The sequence below is a fragment of the Corythoichthys intestinalis genome, chromosome 1 (assembly GCF_030265065.1).
Source record: "Corythoichthys intestinalis isolate RoL2023-P3 chromosome 1, ASM3026506v1, whole genome shotgun sequence".
NCBI classification, from domain to species: domain Eukaryota; kingdom Metazoa; phylum Chordata; class Actinopteri; order Syngnathiformes; family Syngnathidae; genus Corythoichthys; species Corythoichthys intestinalis.
This window is the reverse complement of record NC_080395.1, coordinates 27938983-27961779: the sequence shown is the minus strand read 5'-3', so window position 1 is coordinate 27961779 and position 22797 is coordinate 27938983. Positions and strand designations below refer to the sequence as shown.

Below are 22797 nucleotides of genomic sequence, written 5' to 3'. Positions count from 1 at the left end.
TCGACAGAGCAAACATCTTGTTGCATCTCTATATGATGTCACCTCTCGATGTTACTGACACAGAAGAAAATAAAAGTCTTCAAAGATATTGTTTGATGATGTAGTGTAAATCTGATTGTCATATACTGTATATTACACTAAGCGATGTTACACTATTTTGATGTTTGAATATTTGTTCTATCAAACAACAAATCGGGAGTATCAATAAATTGGCTGTCTTGATATACACTTTTACAACAACCTTTAATTTAATAACATCAGAATAAGGTATAGTTTAGCACTGTACATTTCAGTAATCACAAATTTCATGGCCACTGAATAAAGTGAATAAAGCATATTTCATTTGCATTTAAGTGTAGTAAATAAGGAATTACCTTGAAATATGCTGTTAAAATAACACAGCATATTGTTAAGTACAGTTTTTTTCGGACTATAAGTCGTTTTTTTTCATAGTTTGGCTGGGGTGCGATTTATACTCTGGAGCAAATTATGTGTGAAATTATTAACACATATATATTACACATTATACAATATTATACATTATACAACACATTATATCATTTCACATGTTATTTTGGTGTTTTGGAGGGACACTGATTGTTTAGTTAACTCGTTAGCATGTTCTTTATGCTATAGCTATCTGAATAAGTCTTAATAGCTCTGTTGATAATTGAAAATAATGTACTGTTTTGTTGCTGAGTGTGTATTACCACCAGGACTTTGGCGTTGTCCTTGTCGACGCGACAATATGTTCTCTTCTGTTAATGCTTATTCAAAATTGTTGGAAACATTTACCTATGTATTTATTTATTTATTCTTGGGCTAAAACTTTTGAATTTTACAGACGAAAACATTTTGAGTCAATGTCGACTATAACTACCGTATTTTTCGGACTATGAGTCGCAGTTTTTATCATGTTTTGCCTGGGGGTGCGACTTATACTCTGGAGCGACTTATGTGTGAGATTATTAACGCATTATTATATCGTTTCACATGTTATTTTGGTGGAGTAACACTGATGGTTTGGTAAACTTGTTAGCATGCTCTTTATGCTATTGTTATCTGAATAACTCTTTATGGCTATGTTACGATAACATACCGGCCACGTTCGCATTTCGTTGTTCATGCATCATGTAACATTATCATACTGTACACTTATTCAGCATGTTGTTCTCTACTGTATTTTTATTTTAAATTGCCTTTCAAGATGACAAAAATGCGACTTATACTCCGGTGCGACTTATATATGTTTTTTTCCTCTTCATTGAGCATTTTTCGGCCGGTGCGACTTATACTCAGGTGCGACTTAGAATCCAAAAAATACGGTACAATACATTTGTAGGGTATATGGTGGTAAAGTATAGGTCTTTATAGCAGGAGAATGCCATTGTCAGTGGCGTAAGGCAATGTTCGTAAGAAAAAAAAGTGTCGATAAATAGCTACCTCTGGATCAGTTCGGCTTTTTCCCGTCTTTTTCAGCCCTCTACACTCAAGTCATCTCTTTACCTGAACATTTGTATGTTCGTCGACATCTTTACCGCTGAAATTGGTACCAGGGACATAATTAGTAGGTTTAGCTCATTAGATATCTTGTTACTACACTATTTACATGCATCTAGTATGAGTGACATGGGAGTGTTTGACCCCTCTAGCAACAGTTGCTAACTTCATGAATATTAATAAGCAAAGGTGACGTGTTACATACATGTTAATGCATTTACATGTAAAAAAAAAAAAAGAATAAATGTCAAATGGCGTCTAGATTAAACGGAGATAAATGCTTCTTTGTTTTAATAAATTTTGAAAGGTAATTTGTTGCCATAGTTGAAGTATCGCAATATCTATCGGATCATCAGACAGATATCGGGATACGGATCAGTTCCTGACAAAAGTGGATCATCCCAGCCCTAATAACCGTCATATTTGTGTTTAATCCAGGGAAGACAAGCGTAGACTACCAAATGTAAAATAAAACTGTAATTTACCATGAAGAAAACAACAACAACATGGACTTATTGTCTGCATTTCAGGATTCCAACTTCATGTTATCTTTCTTCTTAGCGCTTGAACAATTGCATCCGCTTGCTGCTAAGTGCTTCTGTCTTTTGTCAATGTTTCCCAGTATTTGGTGCCTTTGAAGGAGAATAGGAATAAATTAGTTATAACAGCACTGGAGCTGCGCTGTGTCTGCCCGAGGCAAGTTGGCTCAGCGACAGAGGAGGGGGCTGAAATGTTGTTGTGCATTAACCTGGGTATTGTCAAGGTGTTGGACGCACTGAACATGAGACCAGTGTACATAAGAGTAGACTATGATTTGCGCCCGAAGTCATTCACCTTACACAGCATGAGTGGGAATCATATATGGAATATACAGTGGTATTTTGAGATAGGAAAGCTTTTATACATAAAACATTTTTACAAAGTTTTTCGAAGCTTTTCTTTCTTCATATTACGAAAAATTATTCAGCATATGAACGATAATACATACTAGTATAAAACATACGTGATTCCAGCAAGCAGAAAATTTTAAAAGTCGCGCCATAGAATCCTACGGCAATTTAGGTCGGAATCTTTCCCATCATGCTAAGTAACATGATACTGCTGTCCTTCTAGCCTATTGTTGATGACATTTCAATTTGGGTGTTGCAGTAAGATGACATGAACAGGCGTGACGGCGTTGTGTTGTGACGTTTTCGCCAAAAGAGCACAAGTCTCTCATTTTTGTCTCCTGAAAAGTACGCTACATTGGTATCACTCTCACTCTCGGACATCGCCTAAGGGGCTTGACACATTGGAGGCAATGAGCGATGACTAAATGCGAATATCATCGCCATTGAGCTGAAAGCCAACACACGGGAAGCAATGCGACTGCAGCGGCAAGCGACAGCGACACGCACCGCCCTCTGCCTGTGCGTCATCGCTTGTCTCTGATTGGCTATGAATTTGGAGGGTATTTTAAGATTTCCGGTCGTTTTTGAGTGTCAACAACTTCCCACATTGCTTTTTTATTTATTGTCTCAGAATTCATGCCGAGAGCTATCATAAAGTATGTGCTGGTCGCACAATACTAAAATGATACGCTTCTCTTTGTTGACAAAATGTAGCTAGTGGATGTCAATTTCCAGGTTGGCCAGCGTCCTCACAGGTGATTTGTCCATCAATAAATCCGTTGATGATTGGTTGTAGTGCCAGGCAACAGAAATAGAAACATTTTCTATTTTCTTATATCGCATCACTGGTCTACATGTGGACGTGTACATGCACCAGCAAGAAATTTCGTGTGCACGGACATCGTCCGTGACTTTGCCACAAGAGGGTTGACGAATTTCGCCTCTTAGCGCTCGTGCCATAGAAAATGTATTGAATGTGAGCAACGTCGCCTCCCGTGTGTCTAGCACATAACTCGAAAAATAAGGTTCCCCATTTGTGAAATTAAAATTTTTACTTTATTTAAGGCATTAATTATCGATACCGATACCAGTATTGGCAGGGGCGCCGAGCCGGCCCAAAATGGTGTTATCGGCGAGTACCAACAAATAGGGCGCCGATACCATTTACTGGCATCACTTGAACGCAGCTGTACTGTCCTCACCAAGACGCTACGGCTCAGTCCTGGCTTTACAGCGAGCTAAACTCCCAAATGACGATGCAGGACATCGGTATGATTTTTTTACTTTATTTTTCCGTTGATCCTAACGTCATAACTTGAAGAATGAAACTAAAAATAGAATTGAAACAAACAACTTCGTCTTCAGTTACAAATATGTTCGCAACAACCCAAATCCGCGTTGATTAGCTGCTAATACAATTATGACATTCACAAACAGTTAGCATGCGTTCGCTAGTGTCTGCACATCATCCAAACAACTACACAACTGGCTGTAAGTGTCCGATCACGAGTGGAAACACACAACAACAATAAAAAAGACGATATACAGTATATTTAGGCGTTGCCTCTGTAGATATTTCACATGTATCAAAAATGCACATAGGCCTGCAGCTGTGTTTTCCTTTCTCACTAGCTCGATCACTCGCTCGGATGCTTCGTATCCGCGCATCTTCTTCTGGCATGCAAGCGCGCTCTTCTTGATGTGAGCAAGTGCAAGTGCACCCCCACTTAGCATAGAATAGCCCTTTATTGTCATTATACAGTTGTACAATGAAATTCTGCAGCATCTCCGTTTACAGTTAAAATCTCAAAAGTGACTTGCAAGTATAAAATCTAAATAAATATAAACATGAAATGTGTATGAGGAGAGGTGTATGATAGAGCGACAGGATGCTGTGATCACTTATTATTAAATTATTATTATTTGTCACCCATACCAGGTATGCAATAAAAAATTCTACTGGATTCATTTTGTAATAGTCTTTTTCCTGTTTCACAAAGGTAAGCAGCAGCCTGACAAAGCCATGATAGCAATGATTTCACATCCAAGTATGTAGCTAATCATATACAGTATATACAGTGTATATATGTATATGTTTATATGTATATGTATATATATATATATATATATATATATATATATATATATATATATATATATATATATATATATATATATATATATATATATATATATTTTTTTTTTCAAACGGAGTGGTATCGGAATAGTATCGGCATCGGTCGATACTGCACAGCCAGGTATTGGTATCGGTGCATTAACAGTTAGGTATATTTACTGTATGTATAGCTTGGAACAAATTAGGCGATTTACAATGCAGTTCATTGTATGAATTTAAAAAAAAAAACATTATACGAAAGCCACTTCGGAACAAATTAATTTCGTGTGGTGATGTACCACTGTATCGGTTTAGTGCTGGAAGCATGAAGCACTGGAAAATGGATCAAATCATCTGCCCAAATTCTTAAAAGGGATAGCATAGCAGTATTCACTCGTGCTGATGTTTGAGGAAAAAAAAACAAAAAACGTTAGCAACAACGAAGGGGCATCCAAAAACCATCTTTCAACTCTACCTGAGTAATTTTTAGTAGGTTATGTTTGGAATGGCTGAAATGCATACTGATTATTACCACCATCATATGCATCCTTACAAAATTTGGTAATTATATTTTAATTTATGTTGCTCCCAACAGTGTTTCATTTTTAGGAATAATAATAACAAATATTACTTATCCTCATAAGGTTCACGGAGTTCTGGAGCCCATCCCAGAACTTCTTTAATTTATAAACTACTCCAGGGGAGTCTCTGGTAATATTTTTTAACACAACTTACAATACTATTTTATTCAAAAACAAAAATATGTCGAAAGTGTGAAGAAAGCAGAAAATCGCCACAAAGAAAGTAAAGTAGAGTTTATTTAATAGACCCGTATCAGGAAATTATCCCAAAGGGCTTGTCAAGAAAGAAGTGGATTGCCATAAAGAAAGCGAAGTCAAGTATATTTAATAGCCCGATATCATGAAAATATCCCATTGGGCTTAAAAAACACAGAGTTGACAAAATAAATCAATAAATCAATACATAATTAAAGAAGGATTTAGACAGACAATGGTACACAATAGAGGCTGGATATTTAGCCATTCAGTGCGTGTACAATACTACAAACACTTCAGTTGAGCCACTTAATAAAAACATAATCCATGTGTTGTGGAAGATGTCATTGAACAAAACAATGCTTTCACAGTAAGCAGTCATTACATGACTGGCACCAAGTCTTTTTTGCTTTGTTAATTAAAATAAATGACTTTGTTTCTCTTTCTTTTTAAACGTCTTTGTTTGAACACAAGCACATCCCTCTATAAATCGCTTTATATCTTTTTATTGTTAAGTATAGCTTAGGTTTCTTTATATATGTCAGTCCAGAAATATTTAATTTACATTCATAGCTTTTAATATAAAATACCTAGATTGGAAGTAAATTGCGTATAACTCACCTTGAGTCAATTTTCATTAATTTGTGTCAACAATTTGTGGCAAAAAAAACCTAAAATCTACATCACAAATAGAATATAGTCTGACACAAGGGCGTAGGTTTGCATAGGGACGGTAGGGATAAAACACTACCAACTTTTCACGATGCTCAAACTGTCCCCACCAACGTTTAAGCAACCTTATTTGAATTATATAATAACTTCAGTTATATAGGTCATTTAGAATGGCTTCCCATATGTTTTAAGGATAGAATTAACACTGGAAGTCTCGGGGGTTTCTTGGCTATAAAGAAAGACCAGAAAGGCGTCAAATGACCCCGATACCAAACTGACTACTTGTCTTGGTCAAACAATAGACCACTCAAACAAGCAGTCAAGCAGAAACCCCCCCTACACACTCCTGTGGAGTTGATGCCTAGGTGTGAAGGGGGGGTGTTAACAAATCCAGGGCTCCCTTGGCTTTGTCAAACACGGAGGAACACTGATATGGCAGCACTGAATGCATTTGTGTTCTATCAAGCATGCACTATACGACAAGAGAGACGAGTGGGCTTCTTGGTGGGTCTTGCAAAGGAATTGGCTCACTCTCATGTGAGCGCAAAGAAGGTGCAGAGGGAAAAATTGCTTCGGCAACTGTATAGCCCTGGATCACAACAAGGTTGTCTCAAAAGGCTTTGCAGAGGCAATATGATACACAATCAGAAACAGCAAATTAAGCAACAAAGATGAATAAATAAAGTTCAAGTCCTGGGTATCCCCATCTTTAGACCCTCCATGTCGGCAAGGAAAAACTCCACCAACTAGCCCCGGGAAAAGGGCGAAGTGTCATATGTCACAACATAATTTTTTTTTTTTTATCACACTGTCCCTTGTACTGTAGGCAAACTGCAGCTTTTGGAATATGTAAAAAGGTTGTCCGCCTGATAGCCTGCCTGAGCAGTCCACTGTCCGACAAAGCCAAGGCAGCCCTGCCCTGCAAACATTCAAGATGCTAATTGGAGCAATCCAGCCCTGTGGTTTTGCGAGTGTGAATGGGAATGACTAACGAGGACCTCAATACTCACAAAAGATATGCTGATTAGGGTCAGATGACCCTTCTCTGGATCCAAAAGGGATTTGTACTGTATCAACTAATCCGCCCATGGTAGTTCTATTGAATTACTTTCATTATGTTCAGACTTACATTGACGCCCTTTCACTTGCATAATGTGCCAGTCCAATTTTTTTCCTCAAACGCACGTTTGATTGGCTGATGACTTGACTCCCCACCCCACACATGCAGTCACGGGCCCAGACAGAAATACAGTACATGCCGCCTCCTACGCCCCCTTCGAAGACGAGGGGTATTAGAAGTTATTTTCCGCCAGCAGGAACCACTGTAGGTAATATAAAAAGGTGGAGGTGGGGAACACACCACAAATTTTGCTACTGAAAGTCCGACCTGCATCAGATTTAGCATAACATTAATCTGTGTGAAACTCGAGTTGGACGGTGCTTTGAGAGGAATATTCTCTTGCATGTGTTTTCTACTGTTATTGTTAATTAAACTGTGAGAAATGTAGTAAACCGAGGTTTACCCCCTTCTCTCCAATTTTCATTTATATTTTATTTATGTGGTCTTAAAGCAGTCCAAAGGAACTTTCATTTTTTTGTTTAGTTCGGCTGTGCTTATGTACAAAAGCATTAGTGCTTTACCTGAAGGAAGGCTCCATTTTCATTTTGTTATTCCCTGACTAAGAAGTTTTTTTGTTACATTTAATTTATTTAGACAGCCAAATTTGAGTGGTCTTAAAACAAATGTTATTTTTTTTTACATTCCTGGATAGCTAAGAGATGATTAACATGGTTTGTATTTCTTGTGTATGTTAAAATAATTTATGTTCATATATTGACATTTAAATTTTCTAATAAAATCCAGACATTTATTCTGGAAGTTTCCGAAATGTTTCTTTCGTAGTTTTTGAGAACAAAGGTTTGAATCAACATCACTTACATTTCCTGAAATAAGAAAAATGGCTATCCGAAAATAATCTTAACACACTTATTTTAAGAAAAAAAGTATATCTAATCTAAAATAAATCTGAAATGTTCTTAATTCAAGAATAGATACTGTTCAGAAAATTATTTGGAAGCATTTTTTTCTTGATTTAAGGAGAAAAACTTTTAGATGTATGGGCTTAATAAGAACTAATGGTAATATTTACTTAAAGTAAAAAGAATAATTTGACCCATTAATCTTTTAACACTCAAAACAAGATGGAGAAAATTATTCGACTAGATTTAAGAAAAAATATCAGATTTAGATGTTATAGATTTGCAGTGTGAAATTGTGAGATGTGCTTTAATGCTTTTGCACAATAACAGTATTAACAATATTCACAATAACAGTATTAACAATATTCACAATATTTACAATAGTAAATGCAATTTTGTGTGTTTAAAACTAGGTGTTATGATTGTTTTCTCTATTCACTTATGCTTTTTAGTGTTTACACAATGGAAAGAGTAAAGTTTCTGTTTTCAGTAAATGTCACCATAATGTTTCATTCTGGTTTCTGTTCTCAGTAAATGATACAATCTCGATAAAACAAAAGTTACGCATGTGCAATGAATGCTCTCCAACTCCTTAATAAAAAGGCTGCGCTCCTCAGGGGGGGGTTTAGATAAGCTTGTTGCGAGCTACTCGCTCCGCATCAACCTTTTCTCCTGACGGCCGTTAGCGTAAAAGCCTTATCACTGTCTCCGATCTGATCCTTGTCTTCGTCCTCCTCTAGGTCTTTATTATTTTGCTAGATACAAGTAAGTTTAGACCTAACAGAAATTTAGTTTAAGTCGTTACAGATTCATTTTTCATTGATCATTTAGCCTATCCATTAATTAGGTTCATATTCGTGAGAAATGTAACCCTGACCCCCGTTCACCAAATCTGTTTGGTTTAATTAATGTCCCGTCCCCAGGAAAAATGTGTACATGCAGGTCATGCTGTTATATCGTCCCTACCAATATTGAGACCATGCATACGCCCTTGGTCCGACATGCTTTGGTAAAGTAACATCAGATGCAAACTCAACACATGAATGACTTATTTCCTTCATTCCTTTCTCTTTCCGCTCGGCTCCATGAAAAAAGAAACACTACAATTTCAGAGAAAAAATGGTCAGTGTTTTAAATATATATATATATCGTACAATAAAAATAAAAATAAGTCAAAATGACGTGTTGTTTCATGGAAAAAGGCAGTGTGATGATAGACACGCTAGATCTTTAACTTAAAAAAAAAATGCTACAATCCTTTCATTATCTTCTGCAAACATTTTTATTCCACTAGAAATGAACACGTGCCTATTCACTGACATTTACACAGTGCCTTTCTGTGAGTCAAGTGACTCCAATGGACACTAACAAATGAAATGGTGGTTTAATAGTCCTCTTTAAACTCTCATTTTTTATTGAGAGCTTGTCCTCAGAGTCGCTGGTAAACTGCAGCTTATCCCAGGTGACGTGAGACGCATATTTTTCATGTTGTTCTAGTTAGAAACACTGGACGGCCCAGTGGCGTACCGTGAAGGCCTTCATAGCTTTCTCTTCTGTTTTTTGTATTGATTGCTTTTATTTTGTACTTATTTTTCATCGAATGAAAATCCAGCATCTGTGTGTTGCCATGTCAATGTAATCTGGCCACAACCTTCAGACTCAGAATTGTTGGCTGATGCCATAAAGACATTGATAAAATTGATGGATATTTTAATTTATTTATTTATTAAAAAAATAATAAATACATATCTGAACCATCAGATTTTAGTTTGAATCATACTGACCACATGACAACATGAACAGTAATAGTAGTGTGTAGTAGTGTGCTATCTTAGGCACCCCTCGATTCGATTCGATTCGATTACGATTCAGGGTGCTACGATTTGATTTTTGAACAATGATCACGGTATTGACGATGATCACGGTTATCACGATTATCACGATTATCGATGCATCATCATCACTGATTAATAAAGTAGCCAAACAAATTTATGTCCATTATTTATCTAAAACATCCATATGATTTAACAGGAACGATGGAAACATGCCCATACAACAAAAAGCTGCCCTTAAGCTTCTTTTTTATTTATTTGTTTTTTACAAGAAAGTGCAAAAACATGAACCATTTTAAAGGGAGTACTTATTTCTCTCAACAATACAATAACATTTACACTGGTGGAATGAATTCCACATTTTCTGGACACAAACAAAGTGTCTTTAGAAATAAGACTTCTTTAAACCAATATACTTTGTTTTCACAGTGTTACCTCCCTTGTGTAACTCTTGGGGTGACAAGTGGAAATCACAATTGCTCTTGATCACTTTTAACTTGTGGCGTTTATTGCCGAGCACATAAAAAAACAACACCACCACACACAGACTCATTACAGCGCGTGCACTTTCTTCTCTCCCTTCCCGCCCACGCGCACACACGCCTGTCGGCTCCCAGGCAGCACTTGCAACAACAGATTACTGTACTGTACTGTACTATTTTGCATGTTGGTAGTGTTACCGATGTAATTAATCATGGTTTTACACGTTCTGCATATAAAATACACGTTAGCGCATTAGCTAATTAGCTTAGCGCTCGGCACTAACTATTAACATCTCAAAAACAACAATAAAGGTCTTTGCAACACACTCAAGACATCTTTCAAATAAAATGCCCTAAAACTACTGCTGGACATCTGAAAGACAAAGAGCAACAACCTATCTCTCTTCCCCTCTCGCTCTAAAAAATAACTTGCGACCGCTGGGTCGCGCTTCTGGTCCTGCCTGTCTCATACACAAATTTATTTTCCAGTCTTTTAAAAAGGAGTAAATCTCTCTCCCAGTAACTGGGAGCATCCATCATAACGTTGTGCGTGCGTCCGTTAACGGTGTCCGGGTAGCAGACGTGTCTTGAATTTCGTTCCGCTATGAGCGGCTGTCATAAAGTTTCGAGAGAAAATCATCGTTTTTGAACCTTTGTGAATCGTAATCGAATCGCCACGTGTCGATTTGCGATGCATGTAATAATCGATTTTTTGGAACTCCTCTAGTATAAGGTCATGCCTGTAATTATTCCTATCACCTGGTTAGTTCAGAGCTGCAAGCTAGTAGCATAGCATTTGACAGAATACTTGAGAGCAGGGCACCCGGACATATTTAAAAATTTGTTTTTGTGGCTGCCAAAAAAATAAATAAAATAGTACAAATGGACCTTGAGAGAACAAATTATACTTATTACACTATACTAAAAGTACTACGCTATACTATACTATACTATACTATACTATACTATACTATACTACACTATACTACACTACACTACACTGTACTATATGATCTAAATGGGTTTAGAGGATGTCCTTGTTTTCTGTCGACTAGGCCCATTAAGCCCTATACCCATTGGGCAATACATAATTTAATTTGACCCGACTTTGGATTCTGAGCTACTACAAAATGTTAATCCCCGGGAATATTGTATTGTTGAATATTGTTAGCTTTGAATGTATAAAGGTCTGTATGTTTTGTTATAGTTGTTGTAACGCCACTTTAGATATGAAAAATGCAAATACAATTTGGAAGCAGTACTCCGGATTTCTGTCCTGACAGCTTGTTAAAATATGGAAATATTGGTGTGAGACCGTGTGCATCCATTGTAAATATTTTCCTCACCAAAAGAAAAGTAGGGCTGACGAATTTCCAGCACAGTCTCCAGTAAAGTCCCGGCTTGAAGCCCATCATTTTTTCGATATCTTCGCTGAAGCGATCCACACCTGAAAGAAGATGATAAATTCTTCAAGCCAACTATTTGCTCCCAAAACACAACCCTGTAAGCCCTCCAGATGTGATATTAGCTGACATCATAGCTGAGCACACGATTCCTCATAATCATGTCCCTGAAAAAAATAGTTTTGATTTTGTTTAACTAGCCTGCCGATTGATTGCCATTTCCTTGGGTCATTCTAGCACTAACATAATTAATGTCCAGTAAATAGTAAGAAAGTAACAGTTCTGTGAGACTTCTGTGTGTTTAGCTGAAAAAACAAGAAATGCATTTTTTTTCTCAAAAAGCATTGAGAAATGTGAGCTTTTCTAATCATAAATAACCATTGAAAACTGGAACAAATGCTTGTTTCTATCAATTTGAAAGTCAATGATTCCTCTCTAGATTATACATGTCATGGAAATGCCAATAATTTTAAAAGCAGTACCGCTACTACTACTAATGCAGCCCATCGACAGGACACCTTTTCACCAATATGGTGTCTTATAAGTGCAATCAGTTGATTGCAGTCAGGTGCTTCTTGTTTCCCTGGACCCCTCATTGGATAAACTACCTGTGCTGAATCAGTTCTAAAAAAAAGCCAAAGACCCACTGCAGCCCTTGACGACAAGTTTCCCCACCCCTGTACTAAATGTCCCAAAGAAAGCCACAAAATTTAGGGGCCGTTTTCATGGTGACGCTCAAGGAATACGAGAAATTTCATATTTGCATTTACATGGTTCCGTCTCCATTCGAACGATGTCGAAATTCCGCATGAAAACGATGTACAGTAGTATTAATGGCAGGGCCCTAGAGCAGTGATCCCCAGCCACCGGGCCGGGGCGCATTTGCTACCGGGCCGCAGAGAAATATTAATAAATTTGTTATCGACCACAGTCTGGACATGACCTCTTGACACATCAATATGCCTGTCTACTCTATTGACAAATCCGAGTCGAGATTTGTGTAAGTCACCCACTAGTTGTTGGCTGCCATTACTGGGGTGTTTGCACACCTACAACAGCCCAGCGTCAGTCAATGTAAACAGTAACGTTAGCTGCTGTTGGCTGTGTGCTGTGGGTGGAGACGTCTTTTTTTACGGGAAAAAGGCCACCTGCTGAGCCAGAAGAGGAGCCTACAACCAAGTCCATTCTGCATAACATGTGGCTAAAAGCTAGCAAACGAGACAACAAAAGCGAATGCACTGAGAGCATCATATCTCGTGGCGAACCGTATTGCTAAATCCAAGAAACCTTTTACGTTCGGAGAAGAATTCATAATTGCCTATGACCAAGGATACAGTATTTGCCGTTGAGCAAAAAAGATGGTGACCAAAAATCCAGACTGTTTTACATTCATATCTATAGAAATTCTGGGATGTATGCATTTATTTAAACTTTTGTTGAGTAAAATGAGATGATTCTACATGCTTTCCTCAAGTATTAAGTTTCTGATGTGAAAATTGAGTGATTTATTAGCTGTTGAAAACTTGCACTAAATAAAAAAAGAAAAAAACCTAAGTCGTCATTTCGGGCAAAAACTTGTATGTTAAATATTGCTATTGATCCTGAAAATATAGGTGATTATCTCTGCATTTGATGAAGTTTATGCATCTAGCATAACATTTGAGAATTTTATAGCCATTTTAAGTTTTGTTATACTTACATGAAAATATAATCAGGATTTTATTAAGGAACGATTTTGATTTTTTTGATGTCGCTGCTCATGGAGACTCATATATGCGTAAGAGAGGTAGGTGTCTGTTTTGGTTTTAGGTCACTCGCGGCTTTGGTTTTGAAAATATTTTAAGTTTTTGAAAATAGGCCTCCTACGTTTTTGCGTCGAGCTCCGTGTCCCGTCAACTGATGGTGAAGTCTATGTTAAAAATATTATAAAACCAGTAAATTAAAGCCTCTGTCCCGCCATGTTTGCTGTTTTGAATGTTTACTTGCAACGATGGCGCATGCCCAAAGTGATGTGTGCGAGTGCTGACGTCATCGGAGCGCAGGGGTCGCATTAACCGAATATTTTCCGTCGTTGACCGATTTTTTAAAACGGTGACGGAAAAAACTGAAGTCCACCTGTCATTTTGACAGGTTGCAATTCACGTCCCAGACCACAGGGTGGCGAGTGAGCATATTAATTAGCTACTGTCTCTCTTGATGCATGACGTCGTTGGCCTTACTCTGAAAAATGTCAAGGCAACTGAGTGTCCGAAGTTTCTTCAAAAAGCCCCTAAACGACGATGGTGTTGATAAAAGAGGTGAAAAAACAGGGACTGCACAAGCGGGCACGCAATTCAAATCCATGCGCACCAGGAGGAAGGTGTAAGACTCCGTTCAGGCCACAGCAGGTGAACTGTTAATTTCATTGTTCCATAATGTAGCCTACCTACTGGGGCCACAGTCAGCTGTTTTTGTCACTGCGGAGAAAAAGTTACATATTCATCTGCTTGATGTGTGATGGCACAGTGTGGATTCTCTGTTAAGCTTGTTCGGACAGAATATTAATTTAAAATGAATGAAAACTAAATACTATTGAATATGTTGAAGCGGTATGCAATGTTAAGAGCCTTGTTAGCTCGAATTGCTGTGTCCAGCCGCTGTAGCTCAGCTGCTCTCTGTGAATTCTCTATTCAAGCCGGAACGCACGCGGCTCTTAAGTGTCTCTGTCACGTGACTGTGTTGTAACCGCTAACGCGCTCGGCCAAATGGACACACAAGTACGGAAGGTGAATTATGCCAAGGGTCACCACAATGTCATTATCATCATTTTAAAAATTTAAATGACGGGTAAAAATAGAGTATGACCGGATTTTTATGAGCCTGTCAGTCAAAATGACAGACAACAAAAAGCTCTGTCGGAGCAAGAGCGTTTTATTCATATGCAGGGGTTAATTTGAGCCGGATCTTGCCGGAACAAGATCCGGCACCTCTTGATTTTGGCCTCCCTGTGTTCTGGGACTTATTTGGGCAGATCCAGCACCTCTCGTGCATATAAAATAATAATAATATAAAAACATTGGGAGGGAAGAAAGAGAGGAGTCGTTGATGGCTTTGTCCACTTTATTGTGGCAACAATAAGAAAACAATAAACAAAATAATGGCGGACTGCCGCCACATTCGACGTTGAGCTTTTGCTTCTCGCTCGTCTCCTCCCCACTTCCTACTACTCACAGCTTTCCAGTCCCAGCGTCTTTGAAACGGATCGTACATAGTGTCTTGTTTTGAGCTTTTTGTTGACAAAGGTATCGAACAGATGACGTGCTGACAACTTCGTTTCTTTATTAACACATGGAGCTAACAGTACGAACACAGCTTGGGGCTCTCGGCAGGCTGTGCCTCTCTATCGCACTCCCGCATCACGTGACTAAAACAACAGTAACGTTGCGTGCACTTCAGGGTGCCTCGGAAAACATATCAGAATATTACACACAGTTAGGGATATTACAGTATATGCATAAATTCATTTACACAACAAATCCCAGGAATCGCATGTTGTTTATAAAAATTCAACGTCATTTTAAAGAGTCGGAGATTTTTTGATGCACTGAAAAGCTGGACCAACAAATCACGTCCCTGACACAAAAAAAAAAAAAAAAAAAAAACTTTTGAAATTTGCGGCATCTGGGGCACAAGCAGCCAGGATCAAATGGTATTTCAACACGCCCAAAAGACAGTAAATGCAACTGTTTTTTTTTTTCAAAAAGAAGGAAGATGGTTTAAAACGAGTCAGAAAAGCAGAGAAAAGAAAGAAAAACAAAAAAGTCCCGCAGCATAGCAAGTGGGCAGGCATTTGCGGTTTGTTTTCAGCACCATTTTCTGCTTATGTTCCGGCACATGTCCCTGTGTCGTCATCCCTGCGCTGTCATATGTACTTTGCGTTCCGGCACCTTAATTTACAAATTAAGCACTGTTCATATGTTTGCGGAGCAATCCCCCTCAATCGAATCCTTCCACTTTGGAGGCCAGAATCAAAAGTTTGCATCTTCAACTTCTGTTTGTTCCGCCAATATGTGAAGGCAAGGCTAATTCGCAACACAACTGTTGCATCTTGCTGTCGCAGCGTCATCATGTAAACAGGCCATTGAAGCATAATATTTTCGCACTGAACAGATGCCTTCTAGTCGCCGCACCCTCTATGTGAGATAATATGTGAAATAGATTTACAACTCTTAAACGACTCTCACAGTATAATGAATAAAAATGTATCCACACCTATATTCAAATACAATGTTTTTGTAATCTGAAATATGAGGCCAAACTGGATCATTTTAAAAATGTTTATAGCCATAAATGTGATCGATGTACAACTCATGGTGGAAATACTTTTAAGATTATATTTATTGGTCTGAGGATTTATATCATACAATAAAGAACCTAACAACAGCGATTTGTAGACAGTGCATACTGTTTTATGGTAAACATTTTACATGTTTGAACACTTTATTTCTTTTATAATAAATAAAATAATTATAAATAATAACAATTGAAAGTTAATGTGCATTTCAAAATCAACCACCCAGAGAAAATGAACTCTCAGCTAGTTCATTACTCAAATCATTCAGATATTAATCAGCAACGGAAAATTGAAACTTCCTTTCATGGTCACCAATAAACCTTTGCATACCTACTGGTTGGCTACACTCGAAGGGTCACACAGAGGTGAACAGCCCGAAAGAAATAAACCAATTTAGCAATTTCAATAGCTAATAGGAAAAAAGCAAAAGAAGCAACATCGAAGGGATGATTAAATTGAATACTTATTCATTTATAGAATTGGGATAATTTCACTTAAGATATAAAAGCTGCATGTATTCAGGAAATCATTCAAGTTCCTGACATCCTGCAGCAAATCACTGCAATCAACTCTGCTCATTTAATAGTAAACAGGTTTTACACAGCAATTTAGTGTCACCCTTCATTAAAAGGACAAAACGCTTTGTTGTTGTTTCCACAGACACTCGCATTTGGGTTTTCCGTCATTCCGTTTCAATTAACACGACAGGTGACCGGTGAGGTTGTTCCTAAGGCGACGACATGAGATAATTCCATACCATAAAACCATGAGACGCCAATGGCCTCGATCAACACAGCGAAGAGAATGGATGTCCCGGCAGCATACTTGTCCAATAGTGTCAGCACGTAGATTCCACCCTAAGAAAGCATGCAAATTTCGTTTTACTGTTCTGTGTTAGGAAAATTGATCAAAATATTGTTGCATTAAACACTCAGTGGTGTCTTTTTAAAAAATATAGTTATTCACTAGAGGATAAATATGTCCTGAATGGGCCATGTCAACAATCATTTTAGTGGGTAGGCTCTTTGACTCATATCTTGCATTCCAAATCTCATGTGAGAGTAGAAGTAGGCGAAGGACATACACTTTTTAATCATTTGACTGATTTCTTGAATAGAGTCCAAACAATTAATTCTGCTACTATTGGGGAGCTTACAGAAGAGCAGATATTTTGTCTTGGATGCCTGTGTAAATAAATTATAATCAGTTAATCAAGAGTGCTTCTTTTGAGCATTCCCTTGAAAGAGAGCCTTTGACATACTGGCAATTGCATCACATGAAAATTGTGCGGTCGGGGGGATTTTTTTCCCCCAATTTGAAATCTCTCTTTTTAAAAAATGAGGAGGCAGGGCAAAAAAAGGCTGCATTCAGACTGGCCGCGTTTTTTTGCTCGTCGCACGATAGGTTGCCATAGAAAGTCAATGTGATCACACGTGGAAGGGCGACAGGCGGCCTCGCAACTGGAGACATGCAACAAGCTGGGCGCTATTTTGGCAGTTTGACCAGATAGGACGCGCCCCGCGATATTGCACGTTGAATTTTCGCGCTTTAGAGAAGATGGCTGACTTGATCGTTCCGCAACAGATTTCAGCGACGACGAAGAAAGAGACAATCACATATGTTTTCTCATTCGTGTGACTTCAGTTCCAGAAGCCGGAACCTTCCTCAACATCCAATCAGCAAAAGTCCAAATAAAGAAAGAAGAAAAAATAGGACTTTGGGAACAGTCAAAATATTAGGAGATTAAAGTTGCAACATTACGAGAATGAAGTCATCCATTGTATTATTACAATCGAAAAGCCATATAATTACGAGATGAAACTCATAATTTTACGAGTTTGAAGTCATAATATTATTATAATTAAGTAATACATTTAGGGCTGCAGCTATCGATTATTTAAGTAATTGATTAATCTATCAACTAGTTAGTTCGAACAATTGAGTAATCGGACAAAAAAAACATTTAATGCATTGCAGAATAAATTTTAGGGGATGTAAAACAAAGGCTTGCGAAGACTGCACTTTCAAAAGAGCATTAAATGCAAATACAAATTTAAATCCCTGAGTTTCTTCAAACCATGCAGAATTGCAATAAAGAGCAGTAAATTCATGCTTAGCTTATTTTAACCCCAAAAGGTATATGAAAAATACATAAATGAGGACCTAAGTACAACAACAGAGCAATTGGCTAAATTGCATCGCAAAAGTCTGCTAGCTTAAATGCAATAAAATGCTAACTTTATTTTTACAATGCTCTTAACAAATCCTTAAAACAGATATTAAACTCCTGAATATACATATAACCTAATTATGAATGTATAAAAAAAAAAAAACATTAGCTCAAACAAATATCATACCTTATGTTGGTCTTAACAGGGAGCAGCTGGATTCAGCCATGTTAAATGAGTTACGTCATATATCACTGTCACCACTAGAGGGTAGTGTATTCACCCAAATCATCAAAACTAAATGCAAACACTTTCAAAGCAAACCATCACAACACCACTCAAATTAAACTAATCTACGAAGCAGCAAAATTTGATACGCACTGTAGCTGATTTCTGATCAAATTACGCGAGTTAATTGATTAACCTTTGCAGCACTAAATACATTGTAATATTACAGGATTAAAATCGTAATATTATGAGATGAAAGATTAAAGTTGTTTTGTTGCCTATTTTTACATTACGTGAACCGGTGTTCTGCAGTTTTTGCATGTGATTCCCTCTCATAATTTGAAGCATTGTGTTTTCTTGTGGTCGCTTTAAACCAGAGTCTGTTGACCACATTAGTCAGGTAGTGGAATTAAACCTCCCTTATTTGATATTACAACGTTTAAGCATTTTCTTCAGGCATTTTGGAGTAAATTTTTACGGTATATATCTAAACAAAACAAGCTGAAAGCGCACAGCAGTACTTCTGATATCAAATTCGCCTCTGCCAGGACGTTTGGTTTCAATTTGGTGACGTAAGGTCTGTATCAACACAAAATTACTTTTGGTGAAATATTAGGAGATTGGAGTAATATTCGGAGTAGGGCTGTCAAAATTATCGCGTTAACGGGCGGTAATTAATTTTTTAAATGAATCACGTTAAAATATTTGACGCAATTAACGCACATGCCCCGCTCAAACAGATTAAAATGACAGTGCCGTGCAATGTCCGTTTGTTACCTGTTTTTTGGTGTTTGGCGCCCTCTGCTGGCGCTTGGGTCCAACTGATTTTATGGGTTAGTACCATGAGTGAGCATGGTGTAATTATTGACATCAACAATGGCGAGCTACTAGTTTAATTTTTGATTGAAAATTTTACTAGTTTTAATAAAATAAAAACATTAAGAGGGGTTTTGATATAAAATTTCTATAACTTGTGTAACTTCTATAACCTGTACTAACATTTATCTTTTAAGAACTACAAGTCTTGCTATCCATGGATCACTTTAAGAGAATGTTAATAATGTTAATACCATCTTGTTGATTTATTGTTCTAATAAACAAATACAGTACTTATGTACCGTATGTTGAATGTATATATATCCGTCAGAGTTTGCGCTAGAATTTTTCGTTGTCTGTCATTTTGACTGACAGTGTCATAAAAATCCGGTCATAATGTATTTTTACCCATCACTTACATTTTTAAAATGATAATAATGACATATTCAATAGTATTTAGTTTTCATTCATTTTTAATGAATATTCTGTCCTAACAAGCTTAACAAGAGGCAAACAGACAGCGGAGTGCACCAATCAGCGACGGGCAGACGTGCCGTTAGCAAAGCGACGAGGGCAGGACGAGGGACTTGCGCGCGGAAGTAAACATACGAGGAGAACGGAGTTTATTCAACATGGCTAGCGCGAGACAGACTGTTGTCAATGTCTCGTGTCGATGTGTTTTAGCTCATTTAAAACTGAATTTACCGCGGATTGGAACATATTCTCGGCTCTCCCGTTCGCCATCCGTGTTGTTGTAGAGACGACTTTCGGCGTGCAACAGTTACGTTGCTCGTGAAGAACACGTCACGCAAATAAACAAATCTGATTTGTCGATTGATTTTGTACCTACTCGAGAGGCTGTGTCCCAGACTTTACTCTCAGTGTTTGAAAAATACAGGGAGAACAGTCTGGCCGTGCCAGGCAAACACTCAGGTGCCTTGACATTTTTCCGAATAAGGCCAACGACGTCATGCATCAAGAGAGACAATAGCTAATTAATATGCTCACTCGCCACCCTGTGGTCTAGGTGTGAATTGCAACCTGTCAAAATGACGGATGGACTTCAGTTTTTTCCGTCACCATTTTAAGAAACCGGTCAACGACGGAAAATATTCGGTTAACGCGACCCCTGGTCTTGTGTCTTATCTTTCCATTCCAACAATAATTTACAGGAAAATATGGCATATTTTATAGATGGTTTGAATTGCGATTAATTACGATTAATTAATTTTAAGCTGTTATTAACTCGATTAAAAATTTTTATCGTTTGACAGCCCTAATTCGTAGTAAATATTACAAGATTAAAGTCGTTAAATTACTTGTTTTTATGTTACTTGAACAGGAGTTTTGGGGACGTTGAGGTTGTTGTGAACACGAAATATCATTTGGCGATGGGTTTAGTGCGAGCAACTCGTTGTCACATTACAAAACAAAGCCAGTTTGAACGCAGCATCATAATTTGAAACTTAGGTAAGGTTTTCTGACTAAGGTTTGTAGATGGAATTAGGGTTTCAATTTTGGGAATCAAATTATGGTCAGGCAAGGGTTTCAGGTTCAAACTGGGTTCCTGAAATTTGACTTTAGAGGTTTCACTGGAGGTGAAAAGACTTTCCTGTTTTTCTGCAGTTTTTTTATATGTTCTCTAAATTAAAGCGGATTTGAGTTGATTACTGTCAAGCAGTAATGGCAAACAAGGAAGCTTGTACTAAAAGCAGGAAAACCATTTGAGTGTTAAGGTGTTGAAGCGCCGAGGATGGGTGAACTCACATTAGTCACGCAGAGCAATGCAAACAAGAAAGTGCCAAAGGCTGTTGCGAAGGTGAACAGCTTCCTGTTCCTCTTTAAGATCTTGAAATCATCCGCCAGTCCTGTGATGACGGCCTCCATGCCTCCCATCTGATAGACAAAACAGACGGAACAGAGATGTATTGCTTTGGTCCAAAGTTAATCATTATACAGTAAGTAACTCCGGTTGTCCCAGTCTGGGGCTAGAGACACAAAACAGATATTGGGTCAATTTTTTTTATTGGTTCACTGATTGTCAGTAACTAATAAAAAGGAAAAGAAAATGGCTGCCTTTTTTTTTTGCTATTTGAAAAAAAAGTATAATTACATTAGTTCAGTACTGCTTGTCATTATGGCAAGTATTGTAAATTCCATGCTCTATTAATGGATTTTTTTTTTTTTTTTTTTGGATGGTTTTACATTTATACACTTATTTCCCATTATGATTGATATACGCCACACATTTCTTAACTAGCTTATCAGTCTTTTGACACAGCAATCAACCACACTAAAAGGAATCTGTCAACTTTGATTTGAGATTTGGAACTTACTGAGCTGTCGATGCCGAGAGTCAGCAGCATGATAAAGAACACAATCGCCCAAAACGTTGAGCCCGGAAGGGTAGAAATAGCTTCTGGGTAGATGATGAACACCAATCCCGCCCCTGTATATCCGGAAACATGTGAAGATGTAATAGATCAAGCAATTCATCAGACATCTCCTTTACTTATAACGCAGAAATATGAATATTCATACATTTTTTTGTGTATGCCGGTGCTAAGCGATTTAAACTGTAATGCAACACCTTAAAATCTGCTCTGACATGGACAAGAAGCCAGTTAATAGAGGCTGGTACCGGGAAAATACGGTCCTAATTTAATAACCCATTCGAAACTCGAGCTATTGAGTTCAGATTTACCTTAATTTTCGCACTATAAGGCGCACCTGACTATTAGCCGCTACCCACCAAATTTGGCACGAAAACAGCATTTGTTCATAGATAAGCCGCACTGGACTATAAACCGCAGCTTTCCTCACTGTATTATGGGATATTTAAACCAGAAGATATTAACAGGTAACACTTTATTTAACAGCGGCATCATACGACTGTCATAAGACCAAATGAACCACCATGACGCTTTAAACCAGAAATGTCCAAAGTGCGGCCCGGGGGCCAAATGCGGCCCGTGGTCAAATTTCATCCGGCCCTCAGCCTCTGTCATATTATCAATATCGTCTGGCCCGCACACAGACTTAATAAATTGGTCAGCAGTACTGCTACCAGCGTATGAAGTAGCTTAAACATTAAATGCTGCTCCTCATTTACCCACTAAAATGCAGCAGCACTCTAAGCAACATTACCCTGTGTGACCCTTGACTTCCAATTGTCTAAAATGGCAACAATCAACAAAAAAAAGTTGACTGCGACGGCCGACGCTTCAAGTAAAGGTGGAAATTGGACTATTTCTTCACTAAAATACGCAACAACTGTGTCTGCCTCATTCAAGAGACAGTCGCTGTTTTTAAAGAGTTCAATGTGAGGCAATATTACCAAACAAGAAACGCTGACATGTATGACAAGACTGCAGGGAAAATCCGCAGCGAGAAATTGAAGCAACCCGAAGCTAGTTTAATTTCACAGCAGCAGTATTTCGCAAGATCCCGAGAGTCGAAAGAGAACACCACAAAGCCTAGTTGCGAGATTGTTGAAATTATTAATTAAAAGGTTGTTGAAATGATCAATTAAAAGAAAATAATAAAGTAAATGTGACACACAGAATGCTTGCTAAAATAAGATTAAGTATATTGTTCTACA

At 37.8% G+C, this 22797-nt stretch overlaps 1 protein-coding gene across 4 annotated transcripts in view; it reads right to left on the bottom strand.

The window, feature by feature from the left end:
• slc6a2 (solute carrier family 6 member 2) overlaps window positions 1-22797 on the bottom strand; it is a 106361-nt gene that overhangs the window by 10762 nt on the left and 72802 nt on the right. For all 4 annotated transcript variants that reach the window (XM_057839685.1, XM_057839658.1, XM_057839675.1 and 1 more), the window contains exons 9-12: window positions 21533-21645; window positions 20964-21092; window positions 16742-16841; window positions 11595-11695 (exon numbers count right to left, since the gene is read on the bottom strand). In XM_057839685.1, the coding sequence (XP_057695668.1) occupies window positions 11595-11695; window positions 16742-16841; window positions 20964-21092; window positions 21533-21645 (443 nt within the window). The remainder of the gene's footprint in view (window positions 1-11594; window positions 11696-16741; window positions 16842-20963; window positions 21093-21532; window positions 21646-22797) is intronic.